The 14,596-nt window shown below is 44.0% G+C and overlaps 1 protein-coding gene across 1 annotated transcript; it reads left to right on the top strand.

The window, feature by feature from the left end:
* Window positions 1-7,394: 7,394 nt before the first annotated feature.
* LOC116408371 (vomeronasal type-2 receptor 26-like) lies at window positions 7,395-14,312 on the top strand (the record flags this gene model as incomplete). Its single annotated transcript, XM_031895145.1, has 5 exons — window positions 7,395-7,549; window positions 7,629-7,740; window positions 11,919-12,042; window positions 13,621-13,680; window positions 13,753-14,312. Coding segments are annotated over exons 1-5 (1,011 nt in total), but the record flags the coding sequence as incomplete, so codon positions are not given.
* Window positions 14,313-14,596: the final 284 nt, after the last annotated feature.

Raw genomic sequence — 14,596 nt, 5'->3', positions numbered from 1 at the left:
TTTTCTTGGCATGTCACAAAAGCGTGCCAAGGTAAAATTCTCCAACTGGCTCAGGGGGAAGGAGGAGCCTCAGGGGATTGGCGAATCTTTGGTGCTATTATTATGACTGGAGGTGGGGCATTCCAAGGGGAATCTGGCTCTCCAGCATGTAAATCCTCATCAATGAGAGCCAGAGGTGATGGTGTCCTTGATCTCCTTGATTAGATGGTTTGGAACTCTGGTGGTGCACAATTCCATGCACTGCATAACTTCCTGAGTTTGCACCCAACCTATTCCCTCAAAATCCAGGAGATCCCAACTCTGGTTAACTGAGCCCGTCAAAGGTGGTGGCGGATGCTGGTAGATCCTAGTCTTTAAAGATGGATTATAAAGTAAGGGCTCCTTCCCTTAACATAGAGACCATGCTCCAGGTTTTAAGAGTCTCTTGGTCGTATGCCGGTAATGGTGAGAGGTTTTTTAAGAACCCTTTAGGTTCGATGACAAAAAATTTTCAGTCATACCCCATGTTGCGTACCTGGTGATAAATGCTGGAGAACAGAGTACACCACTGTGGAGCACGTTCTGCGTAATGGTATCTCTGTATCTGTTGGAGATGGAAAATGTGCACTTGGGAGTGTATGCACACAACTCCCTGCCCATCCTCTCTCTCAAGGGGAGGCTTGAAACACCTGCAGAAAGTCCAGTAAAAGTCCAGTAACCTTCTCTGGATCTTAGAAATGAATTCTTGAGTTGGGCTAAGGCACATCAGCCGGTACCAGAGCTGAGAGGCCACAAGCTGGTTGATCACCAATGCCCTCCCCCTCAAAGAAAGCACTTCAGTGAGACAGGGCACTCCTCAGCTGACAGATAGACTCCTAAATATTTGACGACCTTGGTCTCCCATGGGATGTCTTGAAAAACAGAAGGCAGATTGTCTACTTCTAGAGGACCTTCCAGAAGGCCTGAACTTTTGGACCAGTTGATCCAAGCAGATAAGGCAGCAGCGTAGATCTCTTGACAGATAGATCTTGGGCCCCAAGGATTACATCATCTGCATAGGCTGAAAGAACCACTTTCATATCTGGTTCTTTGAGCACCAACCCCATAAGTCTTTTCTTTAGGAGACACAGGAAGGGTTCAATGGCCATTGAATACAGTTGTCTTGACAAGGGACATCCTTGCCAAACTCCTCACCCAAAGGTCAGTTAAAGACAAATTCATTTTAACCAGACACTCTGCAGAGGTGTACAGCTGTCACGGTCAGTATCCCAAAACTCAGAACAGGCTCCAAGGGTCCGGTCTCGGCTCACGCTTCTGCCTATAACCGCCGCCTTTCACGTCGGGAGGAGCCCTTCGCTACTCGGATGCCGCCAGGTCTTATTGTAAGAGACCCAAGGAGCGAGTTCTGAGCAAGCACGGGAACCAATCGTATGACAGGTAGATGGGGAACACTTCAGAGTGGTCAGGGGAGGCCGGAGTCAGCAACGATCAAGCAGCGCAGTACAAAATCAGAATCCAAGAGAATAGTCAGACAGGCAGAGGTCGGTTCAGGCAGCAGACAAGGAGGGTCAAAAACAGGCAAAAGGTCAATACAGGCAGCAGGCAAGAGAGGTCAGGAACAGGCAAGGTCAAGAACACAGCAGAACAGCAGGATAATCGCACCCAGGAAGTAACCAGAGGTAAACCTACGTTGGGCAATAGTTTCCATTCAGTGAGCGCTTAAATATTTGAATTTTGGTGCCGAAATGACGTCATGCGCGCGCCGGCGACAGACGCCAGTGCGCATGCGCGCGCATCAGGAGCGCGCATGCGCCTAAACAGCAGAGCGCGCGCCTAGAAGGCATCGGCGGGCGTCCCCGCACCGGAGGAGGCGGCGGGCGTCCCCGTCGCCCCACTAGACCACCAGGTATTGTTACATTACCCCCCCCTCCAGAGGGGGCCACCGGACCCCTAGGCTTATCAGGGAATCTGACGTGGAATTGTCGAACAAGACGATCTGCCCGAACATCAGAGGCTGGAACCCACGACCTCTCTTCGGGGCCATAACCTTTCCAATGTACCAGGTATTGTAGCCTACCCCTAGAGAGGCGGGAGTCCACTAACCTTTGTATCGCATACTCGGCCTGTCCCTCAACAGAAACGGGAGGAGGAGGAGACCTCTGCCGAACCACTCTAGCAGGTTTTAATAAAGAGACATGGAAGGAATTAGAAATTTTGAGTTCAGGAGGGAGCTCTAATCGGACCGTATTGGGGTTAATAACTTCAGATACAGAAAAGGGACCAATATATTTGGGTGCGAATTTAGAAGAAGAAACCTTCAGAGGGACATTTCTGGAGGAAAGCCAAACTTTATCACCAACCTGATATTCTGGCGATGCTTTATGATGTTTATCGAAGGCTTTCTTTTGAATGGCTACTGCGGTGGATAATGACTCTTGGACTCTTTGCCAAATGCTGGAGAACTGATTGACCAAGGAATCCACCGCAGGCACATCAGAAGATGTGGTTGAGAAAGAGAACACTCTGGGATGATACCCAAAGACCACGAAAAATGGAGACTCTCCAGTGGATGAGTGAGTAGAATTATTGAATGCGAACTCCGCCCAAGGAAGAAACTCAGCCCAAAGGGATTGGTTACTGGAGATATAACACCTGAGGTACTGCTCCAGAGACTGATTTGTCCTTTCCGTCTGTCCATTGGTCTGTGGATGATAAGCAGAAGAGAAGGACAAATCTGTACCCAGCAGAGAACAGAAGGCCCGCCAAAATTTTGAAACAAATTGAACTCCTCTATCAGAGACAATGTTCTGAGGGGCACCATGGAGCCTAAAAATATCAGTCAGAAAATGTTCTGCAAGAGATTTTGCAGATGGGAGGGCGGGGAGGGGAATAAAATGAGACATTTTACTAAAGCGGTCCACAACCACCCATATGACAGAATTCCCCTTGGAAGGAGGCAAGTCTACAATGAAGTCCATGGAAATGTGAGTCCACGGCCTTTCGGGAATTGGCAGAGATTGTAGCAGACCCTGGGGCAAAGACCTGGAGGGTTTAGAGCGTTGACAAATTGGACAGGTGTCAACATAATTATTAACATCTTTTCTTAAAGTTGGCCACCAAAGGGTGCGGGACAAAAGAGAACAAGTTTTATAGCGCCCAGGATGCCCAGCCAACTTAGAATCGTGGGCTTCTAAAAAAACCGCCTCACGGAGGTTTTCTGGAACAAACAACTTCCCCGGGGGTAGGTTGGGAGGAGAGTTGTCCTGGACCTTAGACAAAGAAGACAGTAAATTTGGACTTAGGGCTGCTACAATTAACTCTTTAGGAACAATAGAATCAGGTTGACACTTCTCCTGTGGATTGGAATCAAAACTTCTAGACAAGGCATCAGCTTTAACATTCTTTTCGCCAGGTCTATAGGTTATAATAAAATTAAAACGAGAAAAGAATAATGCCCACCTAGCTTGTCTAGGATTTAACCGCTTAGCGGATTCAATATATAAGAGGTTCTTGTGGTCTGTGATTACTGTAACTACATGTTTTGCTCCTTCCAAAAGGTGTCTCCACTCTGTGAATGCTAGTTTTATGGCCAGTAATTCCCTGTTACCAATATCATAATTCATCTCGGTGGGAGAAAATTTTTTGGAAAAGAAACCACATGGGTGAACCTTATTGGTTACAGGGTGACGTTGGGACAGGATCGCCCCAGCCCCAACCTCAGAAGCATCTACTTCCACTAGAAAAGGGAGAGCCGAATCAGGGTGCAAGAGTACAGAGGCAGAAATAAAAGCTTCTTTTAGCTTTTTGAAGGCAGTAAGGGCCTCTACTGACCAAATACTTGGGTCAACTCCCTTTTTAGTGAGAGCAGTAATTGGAGCCACTAACGTAGAATAGCCATTAATAAATTGTCTGTAATAATTGGCGAAACCCAAAAACCTTTGTATGGCCCGCAGAGACAAGGGTTGTACAGACTTTAGGATAGCCTGAACCTTGGCCGGGTCCATTTCTAGACCCTTATGGGAAATAGTAAACCCAAGGAAGTGAACCGAGGAGACTTCAAAGATGCACTTCTCCAGTTTAGCATACAAATGATTTTGCCTTAATCTAAGTAAGACCTTCTGAACATGAACACGGTGATCAGACAGACTATTAGAATAAATCAAAATATCGTCAAGGTAAACTACTACAGAGCGACCTAAAAGATCACGAAATATATCATTTACCAACTCTTGGAAAACAGCAGGAGCATTACATAGCCCGAAGGGCATCACCAGATACTCATAATGCCCATCGCGGGTATTAAAGGCTGTTTTCCACTCATCCCCTTCCCGGATTCGTATTAAATTATACGTGCCTCTTAGGTCTAGCTTGGAGAAAATAGTAGCTCCCTTAACTCTATCAAAGAGCTCGGAGATCAGGGGAAGGGGATAACGGTTTTTGACCGTGATTTTGTTTAAACCCCTGTAGTCAATACACGGCCGGAGACCCCCATCTTTCTTCTCCACAAAGAAGAAACCAGCTCCCGCTGGAGAGGTAGAAGGCCTAATAAAACCTCTCTCCAGATTTTCCTTAATATATTCTTCCATAGCCTGGGTCTCTGGGAGAGATAAGGGATAAGTCCTACCTCTAGGAGGAGAAGAACCGGGGATTAACTCTATGGCACAGTCGTAAGGTCTGTGTGGGGGAAGTGCTTCAGCTGCCTTTTTAGAAAAGACGTCTGCAAACGGGGAATAAGGAGATGGTAGTCCCTGTAAAGAGCTGGCGGCCACAACTTGGACAGGTTTCTTGCATAAGCTCTGACAGTCAGTTCCCCAGTGAAGTATCCTGTTATTTACCCAATCAATTTGGGGACTGTGCTTCCGCAGCCAAGGGAGACCTAAGATCACCGGAGTATGCGGGCAATCAATGATAAAAAAAGAAATGTGTTCCACATGGAGAGAACTTATAGACAGGGTGCAACTTACAGACTTTAAAGAAATAACCCCGCGACCTAGGGAAGTACCATCTATAGCGATTAACTTGACAGAAGGGACTAGAGGAAGTGTGGGTATAGCATGCTTATGGGCAAAGTTAACATCTAAGAAGTTCCCTTCCGCCCCAGAATCAATGAAAGCCAAACTCTCCAAAGTGTTCGTATCCCACCCCAAAAGGACCGGAATCATAACTTTAGAAGAACTTTGTTGGGGAGTAGGAATAACATTACCTAAGCAGAACTCCCCAGATCTGCTTAGGCTCTGTCGTTTTCTGGCCTTTTGGGACAAGTGCTACGAAAATGACCTCTTTCCCCACAGTACAAACACAAGCCATTAGCCCGTCTACGACCCTTTTCCTCAACAGATAAGCGGGTAGAACCCAACTGCATGGGTTCCTCTGAGGCCCTAGCAGAAGTCTGCTCGGGTTTGAATACATACTCAGGAGAAAAGGTTTGTGGGGCCGCTGCAGGAAGTCTCTCCTGGCGTCTCTCTCTGTGCCTCCTATCAATCTGTATGGCTAGGTGCATCAGGGAGTCTAGTGAGGGAGACGTGGGAAAATTGACCAGGCTGTCTTTTACAGCGTCAGATAGCCCGACTCTAAACTGACTTCGTAGGGCAGTATCATTCCACCCTGTTTCTACCGCCCAACGGCGGAATTCGGTACAATAATCCTCGACCCGTCGTTTACCTTGTCTGAGGTTACGAATCGCAGAGTCAGCAGAGGCAGAACGATCAGGGTCATCATAGATTATTGCTATAGCCCTAAAAAAGGAATCAAGGGATGAGCGGGCTGGGTCAGAGGGAAGTAAAGAAAATGCCCACAACTGAGGATCCCCTAGAAGAAGGGTCATAACAAAATTAACCTTTAGGTCCTCAGTAGGAAAAGAACGAGGGAGGAAACTAAAATACAATTTATAAGCTTCCTGAAAAGCAAAAAATTTACTGCGCTCTCCCGAAAACTTTTCAGGGAACGGAACCTTAGGTTCCACTACATACATTCCCGGAGCAGTGTGACTGCCTCCTGGAGGAGAAACAGGAGTAGGAGCGGCAGGCTGTTGGAGCGCATCCAATCTTACCGATTACTCTGGAGCCATTGGATGATCTGATCTTGCTGGGCTTCTTGTTCCCCTAGACGCTGGAGGAGATTCGCCCGGATAGCCTCAGCGGAGGGAGGTGACGCAGCAGCTCCTTCAGCATCCATGTCATTAAGGGCCCAACGTAATGTCACGGTCAGTATCCCAAAACTCAGAACAGGCTCCAAGGGTCCGGTCTCGGCTCACGCTTCTGCCTATAACCGCCGCCTTTCACGTCGGGAGGAGCCCTTCGCTACTCGGATGCCGCCAGGTCTTATTGTAAGAGACCCAAGGAGCGAGTTCTGAGCAAGCACGGGAACCAATCGTATGACAGGTAGATGGGGAACACTTCAGAGTGGTCAGGGGAGGCCGGAGTCAGCAACGATCAAGCAGCGCAGTACAAAATCAGAATCCAAGAGAATAGTCAGACAGGCAGAGGTCGGTTCAGGCAGCAGACAAGGAGGGTCAAAAACAGGCAAAAGGTCAATACAGGCAGCAGGCAAGAGAGGTCAGGAACAGGCAAGGTCAAGAACACAGCAGAACAGCAGGATAATCGCACCCAGGAAGTAACCAGAGGTAAACCTACGTTGGGCAATAGTTTCCATTCAGTGAGCGCTTAAATATTTGAATTTTGGCGCCGAAATGACGTCATGCGCGCGCCGGCGAGAGCGCAGGCGCGCGCGCGCCTAGAAGGCATCGGCGGGCGTCCCCGCACCGGAGGAGGTGGCGGGCGTCCCCGTCGCCCCACTAGACCACCAGGTATTGTTACAACAGCGTTTTAAGGTATCCTACAAAATATGGACCAAAGCCATAGGCTTGCAGAGTACCTAAGAGGTATTGGTGATCCACCCTATCAAATGCCTTCTCTTGATCTAGGGAGAGAAAGGCAAGGGATAGACCAGCCTTCCGAGCAAAATGCAGCAAATCTCGGACCAGAAAAACATTATCAAAAATTGTCTGGCTGGGGACTGTGTAGGACTGGTCTGGATGAATCACCTCTGCCAGAACAGACTTGAGTCTGAGTGAGATAGATATGGCAAGAATCTTATAGTGGAGATGGAGATACCCCTTCTTAGGTAGCAGTGACAACACTGCCCGACAGCATGAAAGGGGCATCTCACCTGTCTCAAGGGCTTCAGTTAGACCTCTTTGGAAATCAGGTCCCAGAGTATCCCAGAAAAACTGAAAGAACTCTACGGTTAGTCAATCTAGACCCAGAGATTTATTGTGGGGGATTAAAATGAGTGCTTGAGAGAGCTCATCTGGAGTGATAGGTTTCTCCAATCTCTCTCTTCTCCTCTTGCTGACTACTGGAAGCCCTTCCCATAGTTCCTTGCAGGCATCTGGATAGATGGGATCCAGAGAAAAAATGGTTTTGATAGAAGGACTGAGCTCTGTCCTGGATAGCCAGCCTCTGGATCCTCAAGGGGATGCCATCTTCATCAAGGAGGCATGTGATTTGTTTTTGGTTCCCCTTCTTCTCCAGAGCATAGAAGAAGCACGAGCTATGATGCAATTCACAGAGTAACTACATGCGGGTTTGTACATAGGCACCACAAGCCTGACGCTGTTCGATGTTATGCAGAGTCTCCTTCTTTTCTAGGTATTCCCGCTGCAGGTTTTGGTCTTCACATCCCAACAGCTTTTGCTCAAGCTCAAGCACCTCCTCATTCAATGCCTTGATCTCTGCATTGCGCTGCCTGCTCACACTCTCGGTATTCTCTTGACACAAGAGTTTTAGGTGAACCTTGCCTACGTCCCACCACTGACTCAAAGTGGCAAATTCATCCTGAAAACCCCTCTAGTACATCCATATTTCCCGGCCCGACTTTGTGAACCCCTCATCCTCCAATAAACTGTTTTAAAGTGCCAATAAGCAGCTTTGGCCAGTGGCGGTGCATCTGCCACTATCACAGAGGCACAGTTGTGGTCTGAAAGTGGAGCCAACTTAATTTTACTGCTCTTGGCTTGTGACATGAGATGGCTTGATATATATATATTCTATCAATCCAGCACCGAGAAACATGACCATTTCTCACCCTGACATAGGTGAAGGCCTTTGTGTCTGGGTGCCGCTCTCTCTAGATGTCAACTAAGGAGAAGGGGGCAATGAGTTCCCACAATGCTGACAGAAAAAGGCTTGGTTGCATCAAGATTGGCGCGGTCACGGCAAAAAAGGCATGGGCGACAAAAAAAATAGATGTGGGCGACCAAAAAAATTGTGCGACAAACGCATTTCGCGAATTTTCAACCGTTTTGTGAATTTTATGGTGAAGCGAAACATGACAGATTCGCTCATCGCTACTGCTGGGAGTTTTTGATCTATAGGAGTCAGAAATCTCCATAAAACTATACATATCAGTTATTGGCATGTTCGGGAGACATAAGGCTTTACAAATCTGCTGAATTTTTGTCCAAAATATAAAATATCTTCCTGATATAAATATATATCATGAAAAAAATATTTTTTCTTTGTTTTTTATATTTTGAGCTCTAAATCTTGTTCCAGAAGTGGAAATACACAAAAACTCAGATTTGGAAAGCTCAGGTTCTCCTAAAAAAAAAACCAATATATAGTTTGCCTACCTAAGCTTAACCCCCCCCCCCCAGTAAATGCCCCTAAAATGATAGAGCACAGAATGTTTACATATTGTCTGGCACTGAGGGGAACCAAAATGTGAAATTCTGCTGGCACTTATAGGGTTAAAGGTGATTTATTCATTATCTCAGTCCAATTGAACAGGGATACCGCTACTTGGTGGATTTTCGCTATGCCATTGAGCAAACTAACAAGGATCAAACCCAGTTCCCCAACCTGACCCTGGGGTACCATATATATGATTCCTGTGGGGACCCCCGGAAGGCTGTGAGGAGCGTATTACAGATATTATCTGGTACCAGGGAGCCGGTTCCCAATTACTCCTGTGTGGGAAAGAGACACATTGCTGGGTTTATTGGGGATCTCACCTCAGAGACAACTGTACCCATAGCCCAGATACTGACTCTCTATGGATATTCCCAGGTGAGATATTTTAACAATTTATTGGAATAAGAACAAGTGGCTGATAAATGAAATACAATCAGCTGTCAACCTACCGTCCTATATTATTTCCATAATTCCTCTTAAATTTGAATATATAAAAATGTGCTCATCACATATTTCAATAGTGTTTGAATGAGATGAACCATATGTTTTTCTTCTCATAATACAATTACTGCAAAGGGGAGTACCACCATGGTGTCAAAGCCTAAAATGAATCAAAGAAGGTGTGCAAGCTCATAATTATATGAACCTTTTATTTTACAAAAGAAAAGTACGACCATAAAGATGCTCCTCCCCTTCTTGGATGTCCAAGACAAAGTTCCTCGTTAAAATATTACTTTTATTCAGTATAGATAAAATGCATGCCATGAGTAGGTGAAGTAATAGAAAATAACAAAAAAAATAAAATATGTTAAAATGATCAAACAGCGCAGGGTTACCTGGTAAGGGGGATCAAACTCCCAAGGGAGAAAAAAGTCAGTAAAACAATTGCACTACTGGGTTATAACTCACGTGGAATGCTGGGTTATATACTATGGAAAATGGAAAAAGCAAAACAAATGTTGAATCTCAGTTTATTCTGGAAGATATTTGTCTATGTATTAATATTTAGAAATTTCGTTTTTCACTATTACTTTTACTATTGTGAAATGTGTTATTCTGTAAAGTTGCCTGTTTGGTTTTGTTTTGTTCTGAGCTTTATCATCTCCCCATATCTACAGATCAGTTACGGAGCTACAGACCCATCGCTCAGAGACAGAGTCGCCTTCCCATATGTATTCCGCACAGTACAGAGTGATGAAACCAATTATTTTGCTATAAGTAAATTACTGAGCCATTTTGGCTGGACCTGGGTTGGAATAATTACATCTGATGATATCAGTGGGGAGAGAGAGCATCAGATCTTGGCCAAATATCTCTCCAGGGAAGGCGTCTGCATTGAGTTTACAATATCAATAAATATCAGTAAAGGAGATCATTGGTCAATTAGTAGATCATTGGTCAATAAGTTTCAGGGATACTCTACCAACGTCATTATAATTAGTGGATCAGCTTCTATTATGTTTGCCTTATCATTACCTTATGTGCTCCGAGAAAAGACTTTGATCCTTTCATCTAATTGGGGGAATAATGATTTCATTGTTGGATACGCCAGGCACATATATAATTACAGTTTGGTGTTTGTGCCACGTTACCATTATGATCTCGGGACTCCTGAAATGAGCAGATTTTTAGAAGATTTACATCCGTCAAAATTGCCAAATGATGAGTTAATTGAAGATATATTTCTAATGTTTCATTTGTGTTTGTCAAAAGACCAAAATAAGAATGATTTGTATCAATATATTTATGGAAAGCTCCATAACTGCACTGGGCAGGAGCGTATTACAGACCTTTACTATTTCAGGGGTGAAACCAATTCTCCCCGAGTGCATCTGGCAGTTGATATAATGTCTCAGGCACTTCATGAGATGCTGTTTATCAAGGATTCCATACAGTATCCCTATAAGTACCAGGTAATTAACTAAATACTAGGGCAGGTCCTTGTGTATGACCAGATTTATGCCATAACAATCTATAATGTGACTCCCTGAACCCCTTCTCTATTACCAGAGGCTGCTCCTATGGCTCTAAAACAGTATTTCAAAGTGGAATTAAATCAATTCCCCAAAATTGTTCAATATTCATTCAATAGGGATCAGTTTAATCTATGAGATCTGAATGTGTGTTACTGCCCTACTGATATATCTGACATGTCAGCAGTGTCTGAATGAATTGTGATTTTAAATCATTTAATCTTGTATATAGGAGTTGTACCATTATTTAAAAAACCATCAATACAGCCCCCAAACTGATCCAACCTCCTCGTTTGATGAACATGGGGAGTACATCTCTGGGTTACGGATCTATAACTACATTATATCATCTAAGCATGACCTGAATAGGAAGATTGTTGGTGAATTCTCCCCATGGGCTCCCCCAGATCAGCAGCTGAACATCACATCATCATTAATACAATGGAAGACAAATAACAAAGACGTGAGAATATAATACTTTTACTCTATAGGTTTTAACTCTCCATTGAGATGTAAATTTTATAAGACTGCTTCTGGTGGTGTTGGAATATTCAATAAAGTCAATAAGCAATTCCTCTGTATCCTGTCAGATTAAAAAGATCCAATCTGTGTAGCAATAGAAACTTGTAATGTGACAAGCAAAGTTGGATAAATAAAACTATATTTTCCCATAAGCAGCCATGTAGAGATTAGTATAGGTGGGGGTGGTACTGCTTCCCAATAGTCATTTCTACTGGGGACAATATCAAGTAAATGATGCAAAAGACTGATTGGTGGGTCTCCTGTATTTTTCTCAGTCAACAGGTCTATAACCTTTTGCCTTCTTTTGCCAGATGTTGGTATACAAGCTGGGGATACCCATAATAACCAACAAGTAGTTACTCCCATCAATGATATCTGTATTTCAATTTTTTTCTAATTTACATATGAGGGTCTATCTTAGAAAGCAATCTAGGCATTGTGCCAATGGCTGACAGATCCAGTTTGTGGCAGAAATTATTGGCCCACCAGGTGGCTGAACCAAACTTTTATGAAATTCAGGTGAAAGATAGAGACAAGGTCTACATGGGGATTCTATTATTATATTTTCCTATACATTTTTGACTGGCTAAGACCTAATGCTAGTTGGGCTGTGGCTATGGGATGCATCCGCTTTATTTGCAGTAACATGTATGTATTATATAGTATTGTACATGATTATATTTCGATAATATATTTTGCTACAGATCACGTCCATTTTCCTTGATTTCTGTTTGTTTTTTTATTTTTCTAGATCCCAAGATCTCAATGTTCAGACAACTGTCTCCCTGGATTCAGGAAGGCACCAAAGCCCGGAGCCCAGTCCTGCTGTTATGACTGTGTCCCGTGTTCCGAGGGAGAGATCTCCAACACAACTGGTACAAATGCATGGTTTTTGAAAATGTATCAAGTATTATAGCTTGAAAGTCTCCAAAATGAATAAAACACAGAACATAGAGAAAGTAGCAGAGAGAAATGGTGAGAGAGTTACTGTATTAGATCCCACATTATTCTCTAATGCGCGAGTTTCATACATTTAGATGTTACAAATGGATCGTTATTGATGTTCAGATATTTCGTTCTACAGCAGTTTTTTTCTGAAATGCCTTACTGCCGTACTAAAGGCTACTACAAAACACTTAAATATTAAATACATCCAGGGGGAGTTTGAGAAGAACTAAGTCTAAAGCAACTGGACTGGAGTTGTCTTAAAAATGTTTCCCCGGCATTGAAACTATTGGATGTGTAGAAGTGCGATCCATTCACAATGGTACCATGATTCTCTATGTACTTAAGTAGACGTGTGAAACCATCGGGGTAAGGCAGTCCAGCGACATTGTCCAGCGTTGTCACAAGCCCCTCCTCTGTTTTCAGTTGGTTGTTTCAGTTTTGCAGAAAATACCTCCTTTACTCCTCCTTCAAACCATCTGTCTTCTCTGTCCAAGTAATTCAAATAGACCAGTGATCCTCAACCAGTGGCTTGGGGGCAACATGTTGCTCCCCAACCCCTTGGATATTGCTCCCAGTGACCTCAAAGTAGGTCTTCATTCTTGAATTTCTAACAGCCTCCAGTCTGCCAATCCAAACACGGGCTACAAAATAACCAATTACAGCCTTTTTTCATCACCCCCAGGAACTTCTTTCATGCTTTTGTTGCTCCCCAACTTTTTTTCATGTTTAAATGTTTCTCATGGATTAAAAAGGTTGGGGACCCCTTAAATAGAGACAAGGTTGGACTGGGCCAACGGGAGACCAGGAAAAACTGTGGCCCAGACCTGATCCCAGCTGGCCTCCCACCCCCGATCACGCCTACTTATGTGCGCTCGGGGGAGGGACAGTGGTGGGGGCCCCTTCAGGGAGCATGTGGCCCCTTTGGGTGGCAGCCCCAGTGGTCCGTCACTCCACCAGTTCGACCTTGAAAAGGCAGTGACCTTGCACTCCAATTCAACTGACAAATAATTTGGTAATGCACCCCAAAGTCCAGTGAATATCTAAGGGTCCTTAGTGTAAAATGGTAAATATCAAAGACAAGATGGAAAAGTACCTTTATAGCTCTTATTTCAACACCAAAAAAATGTAACATTTATTTTACACAGTAAAACATAATTTAAAACCAATTAAAACCCACGTCTCATTACATTTAAATGGCTCCAGTGTATATTTTATTTTGTCATTTCTTTTTTATCCTTTTTATTTGTAACCTCTTCTGGAATAAATGAATTTATTGTCATATAATGATAAGATTACACCCCCCCACCAATCTATGTTAGTTAAGGTGTAATGGTGTACATTCTCTGTCCAAAACATGCTCATTGCTGTCCCCCTCCATCCCTTTTCCTTCAGATTTAGACACACATCCTTACCCTGCAGTAAAACTCATTCTTTATCACTTCAGTAAGTTTTAGGGTCAGGTACAGATTACATTACCTCACCGTGATTTCTTTTCGTGTTTACAGACAGTGAGAGCTGTATCCAATGCCCAGATATGGAATGGCCCAATGAGAAGAAGATTCAATGTATTGCCAAGACTGAAGAATTTCTTTCATATAGGGATGGCATCATTTCTGTATTTTTTTTATTCTTCTCAGTTCTATTTTTCCTTATTACTGAGGTTATATTGGGAGTTTTCATTAAATACCAGGACACCCCCATAGTGAGAGCCAACAACCGGAGCCTGAGCTTCCTCCTCCTTGTCTCCATCAAGCTGAGCTTCCTCAGTGTGTTTCTGTTCCTCGGTCGCCCTGTGGATATAACCTGCATGCTGCGCATCATCACTTTTGGAATCACCTTCTCCATAGCTGTCTCTTCTCTCCTGGCCAAGACTATCATGGTTTGTGTTGCTTTCAAAGCCACCAAGCCAGGGAGCTCATGGAGAAAATGGCTGGGAGTCAAACTGTCCAATTCTGTAGTCTTGTTCTGCTCATCCATTCAAATAATCATCTGCATGACTTGGTTGGCCATTTCTCCTCCCTTTCAGGAACTGGACATTCACACTTCCCCTGGAACCATCATCATTCAGTGCAATGAGGGCTCAGCTATTGGCTTTTACTCAGTTATTGGGTATATGGGGCTTCTGGCAGCTGTTAGTTTTGTTTTAGCATTTTTAGCTCGGAGCTTACCGGACAGTTTTAATGAGGCCAAGTACATCACTTTCAGCATGCTGCTCTTCTGCAGTGTTTGGATCACAATGATCCCGGCCTATCTGAGCACCAAAGGCAAAAACACTGTGTGTGTGGAGATATTTGCCATACTCACCTCAAGCGCCGGCCTTTTAGCCTCTATATTTCTGCCCAAATGTTACACAATACTACTCAGGCCAGATGTCAACATGAAAACTAATTTTCTTAGAAAAAAATAGAAATGATGTGAAAAATACAATTCAAAGCCGTGCATTTAATGTTCTTTATACTTTTCAGTTAGTATGCATATAGA

The sequence above is a fragment of the Xenopus tropicalis genome, chromosome 1 (assembly GCF_000004195.4).
Source record: "Xenopus tropicalis strain Nigerian chromosome 1, UCB_Xtro_10.0, whole genome shotgun sequence".
In the NCBI taxonomy this organism is placed as follows: domain Eukaryota; kingdom Metazoa; phylum Chordata; class Amphibia; order Anura; family Pipidae; genus Xenopus; species Xenopus tropicalis.
This window is presented reverse-complemented; position numbering and strand designations above follow the sequence as displayed.